The following is a 4,126-nucleotide window of genomic DNA, read 5'->3' as shown; positions in this document are numbered from 1 at the left end:
CACAGTCCCGCCTGGGCAAATATTTATATTTATATTTATATTTATATTTATATTTATATTTATATTTATATTTATATTTATATTTATATTTATATTTATATTTATATTTATATTTATATTTGTAGTTATAGTTATAGTTATGCATGCTCCAGCCCCCGTGGCGAGCACAGAGTGGCTGCTCCCAGCCCGGCAGCCTCGGGAAGGGAAAGAAAAGAACAAATCCAGCTGGGGCTCAGCTCCTTCAGCTCCAAGGCTTTTATTAAGGTGTGCAACATGCCCACGATCACAGGTCCGGGATATGACAGAGGCAGCAGGCGCTGGACACGAGCAGGCAGAAGGGAGGGAGGGCAGCATGGGCCTTGCAGGAAGCTGCCAGAATCCTCCAGTGCTGGCACAGGTTGCCTTGAGCTGAGTGCACCCTTTGCCACTAAAATGTCCTTTTTGGAAGAGGATTTCTGTGGCACTGGCAGCAGCTGGGGGAGCAGAGCCCAGCTGTGCCCCATGTGGGGCGGGAGGGGGCTGGTGCTGCCCCTGGCCCGTGGGGCACCGCTGGGCTTGGCCATCGTTGTTTATCCACAGTGCAGGAGCAGCTGGTGGGTGCCAGGATCCACCAGGATTGCAGGTTCTGCTGCTCGCTGGGCTCCTGGGGAAGCAGCTCCTCTGAGGGCAGGCAGCAGTTTGGCTGGGAGGAATCCCTGGAACCCCTCACCACCCTCCTTTGCAGATGAGAAATGGAATCAGCGCCCGGCTTTGCTTGGCAATGGGGGCAGGATGGGGAGTGCAGAGCCCTCTGGCTGAGCCCTCACTGCCCACTGCTGCTCCTCCACATCAGAACTAAAATGGAATGCGTGTCCTGTGGACACACAGCAAAGCACAGCAAACACACACAGCAGCTCCTCTTCCATCTCTAGGTAAGACAATTGTTCTTTGGGTTCTCACTGGATAAAATGCCGATTCAAAAAAGAAATTATTTTTGCTCCCAAATGATAAATTAATATAAACACCAACACCACAAGTTCATGAGCAGCTTTGGGATCATGCACTGAGAGCATCGCCCACAGCAGACAGACATGCACATACACACAGACCTAAATTAACTTTTCTCTAATACTGCCATTAAAAACATATATTGTGTTGGATCATTTGACTTAAATTTACTTTCCAGCATTCTGAGGTCACTTTTCAGAATGATTTTTTTCTCTCTCCCAGCCCAGGACACCTCACTCTCACCAACAAGCAACCTTTACCAGGGGCTGGGCTGTGGCTGCAGGGATGCCCTGATGCAGGTGGGATGAGGGGATGCAGCACATGCTGGAAGTGCTTTGCCCAGGGAGGTTTAGAAGCTTCACTGCCATGGGGCCCTCACTGCCCTGCAGCCCCAGCACGGCCATCCTGGCTAAGCCAGGCTCAACAATGGCCTAGATCAGGTTTAAAGATGAGCCTGGTCACCTCAGGCTCAGCAAACCCCATGGTCCTGAGGTGGACCCAGCCCAGTGCCACCCCAGACCTGGCTGCAGGACAAAACAAATGGAAGATGGAGATTAACTCTTCAGGGACTCTTGGATGCGTTGGAGAGAGATGGGAAGGGCAGGGTGGGCACTCAGGGCGGTGGTGAGCGCTTGGCACAGGATGGGGATGCCACCACACCATCCGGAGGGTGAGGGCTGGGCTGGTGGCACCTCAGGGACCCGGAGCAGCCGCGGCGGTGACGCAGGCCGGGCCCTGCTGCATGCAGCGGATGAGCTCCTTGCGATTATCCAGGATGGTGTCGAAACTCTCCTGCAGCCGGTTCTGCTGGTCCAGCACTTTCTGCTGCAGGCCGTGGATCCAGCGCAGCAGGGCCAGGCGCCGGTACATCACCAGCTGGATGTGGTGCTTCTCCTTCTCCTGCTCCTTGAAGCGCTCCTTGTCCTGGAGGTGCTGCACGGCCTCTGCCAGCGCCGGGAAGAGGCTGCCCAGCTCGGGCTCAGCCCGCCCTGCCTCAGGGGGGCTCTCGGCTCGGGGGGCACAGGCGGGAGGCTCCCAGGGGGTGCTGCAGGTGCTGTCGGGGCTGTCGATGCTGAGGGAGCTGCTGGCGTAGCCGTTGTCCTCCGCAGGGGAGCTCGGGGGCTTCGCACATCCCCCGGGCCCCTCCTCAGCAGGGTCCTGTCCCCCTGCCCCGCTGACCTCCGCTCCCTCGGGGGGGCTGCGCACCCCCTGCTCGGGGTGCGTGTCGCCCAGGCCCGGGGCGCTGTCCCTGAGCCGGCCCTGGACCATCTGTCTCTGCATTAATAACAGCAGATTATCAGAGGGATTTGTGGTGTTTTCGCTCCGGCTGGAGCCCTCCTCGGGCGGGCAGCCCGGCGCTGCCTGGCTCCAGTTCTCGTTGCTGTCACACACGAAGTTGGAGTTGGAGTCCGGCCCATGTCCCGCCCCGGGGAGGGCTGTGCCCAGCACTGGGCCCCCCTGGCCCTGCCGGAACGGGGCGTTTGCTGGGCACACAGCAAACATCTCAGCAGTGTCCTGCCTGCAAGAGAGACACGGAGCCGTGACACGCCTGTGGGCACCTGGGCTGGCACAGCCAGAGCTCGGGGCAGCACCAGTGGGGAAAAACACGCTCATTACTTTATTTACCTCTTTAAAGCATTGGACCTATCATGGGGTCAGTGATCCTGGGTGTTTGGATGCTGCTCTCAGCATGGCCCCATGCAACATCATGGAATCATGGAATGGATTGTGTTGAAGAGGTGTTAAAGCTCATTTGGTTCCCCCTCCTTGCCACCCATCTAAGGGCATCTTCCCACCTGATGCAGAAGCTCAAGGAGCCACCTCCCATCCCATCCATCTTCCCTGAGAGCTCCAGTCCAAGCCGTGCTCCTGCAGCATCCCTTGGGTGATGCCAAAGGGCATCACAGGGCACAGGCACGCAGCTGCACGTGCTGCTGGCAGCATTTGGGCTGTGCCTGATGCAATTAATTCCATGCTGGTGAAGGTGTGCTTGGAAGGAGATGCTTTCCCAACAGCAATAAAAGTCTCTCAGCAGCTGAGACTGCCTGGGCTCCTCTGCACAACCTCTGTCACCAGCCCTGCACCAGCGTGGTACCCAAACTGGTGACCCCATTGTCCTTCTTCCCTGCAGAACTGGGAACAGACTGGCCCAGAAAAGGGATGGTTATCCCAGCGCTCCTTGCCGGGTCACTGGCAGCGAGAGGCGCCCTCCAGCCCTGTCCCACAGCTCACAGCAGTGGCAGGGAACCCATCGGGTGGCCCGGGCTGACCCCGGCCAGCAGCGGGGCACCGGGAGGGGTGCAGGACCCCAGCTCAGGGTGCTGCAGAGGCCTGGAACCCCGGGACCCTCATCCCGCAGCCCCCGCAGTGACATCTGCCGGGTCCAGGGATGGTGACACCCCCATAAATCCGCTACACCCCACCCGGGCGGGGCCGGGCTGCTGTGCCGGGGGATGCGCGGGGAGAGACGGGTCGGAGCATCCCCACCCTGCGGAGCCCCGCAGAGCCCCGCAGAGCCCCGCGGAGCCCCGCACGGGGGTCCCAGCCCCGCAGAGCCCCCGCGGGATCCCCCTGGACCTGCACCCGGCCAGGGGCGACCCCCGGGAGCCGCCGCTCCGCTCCGCTCCGCTCGCACCGCCCGCCCCGAGCACTCACCGGCCCGGTCCAGCCCTGCTCCAGCCCCGGTCCCGGTACCGGCCCCGGCTCCGTGCGCCGCCGCCGCCGCGGGTGGGAGCGGGAGCGGAAGCGGCCACGCGTGGGGAGGTGTCACCGCCGCACTTCCGACAGCGCCGGCGGAGCTGCTGGGGGGGACAGGGATGCTGAGGGGGGACAGGGATGCTGAGGGGGGACAGGGATGATGAGGGGGGGACAGGGATGTTATGGGGGGACAGGGATGCTATGGGGGACAGGGATGCTATTTGGGACAGGGATGTTATGGGGGGACAGGGATCCTGACGGAGTGAGGGTGTGCTTGGGGAGAACGAGGATGCTCAGGGGGGTGCCCGCGCTCTCGGGGCCGCCCGGTCCTGCCCGGTGCCCCCCGCTGCCGTGACTGTGTGTATCCCTATGGGTCCACGTTCACCCACAGCATCCCTGGGAAAATCCCACCGTTGTCCCCCACGAAAGGAGGGAAAGGGGG

At 60.7% G+C, this 4,126-nt stretch overlaps 1 protein-coding gene across 1 annotated transcript; it reads right to left on the bottom strand.

The window, feature by feature from the left end:
• Positions 1-234: 234 nt before the first annotated feature.
• Positions 235-3,773, bottom strand: C23H1orf216 (chromosome 23 C1orf216 homolog). The gene is made up of 2 exons (XM_012570675.4): positions 3,643-3,773; positions 235-2,506 (listed from the first exon to the last, which is right to left on the bottom strand). The coding sequence occupies exon 2, from the start codon at positions 2,488-2,490 to the stop codon at positions 1,681-1,683; it is 810 nt and encodes a 269-aa protein (XP_012426129.2). The 5' UTR covers positions 2,491-2,506; positions 3,643-3,773; the 3' UTR covers positions 235-1,680.
• Positions 3,774-4,126: the final 353 nt, after the last annotated feature.

This window comes from Taeniopygia guttata, chromosome 23 (assembly GCF_048771995.1).
Source record: "Taeniopygia guttata chromosome 23, bTaeGut7.mat, whole genome shotgun sequence".
Classification (NCBI taxonomy): domain Eukaryota; kingdom Metazoa; phylum Chordata; class Aves; order Passeriformes; family Estrildidae; genus Taeniopygia; species Taeniopygia guttata.
Note: the sequence above shows the minus strand (reverse complement) of the source record. Positions and strands in the feature narration are given on the sequence as shown.

Coding starts and splice junctions, on each gene's coding strand:
- C23H1orf216 (XM_012570675.4), bottom strand. CDS start 2,490: ATGTTTGCTGTGTGCCCAGCAAACGCCCCGTTCCGGCAGGGCCAGGGG.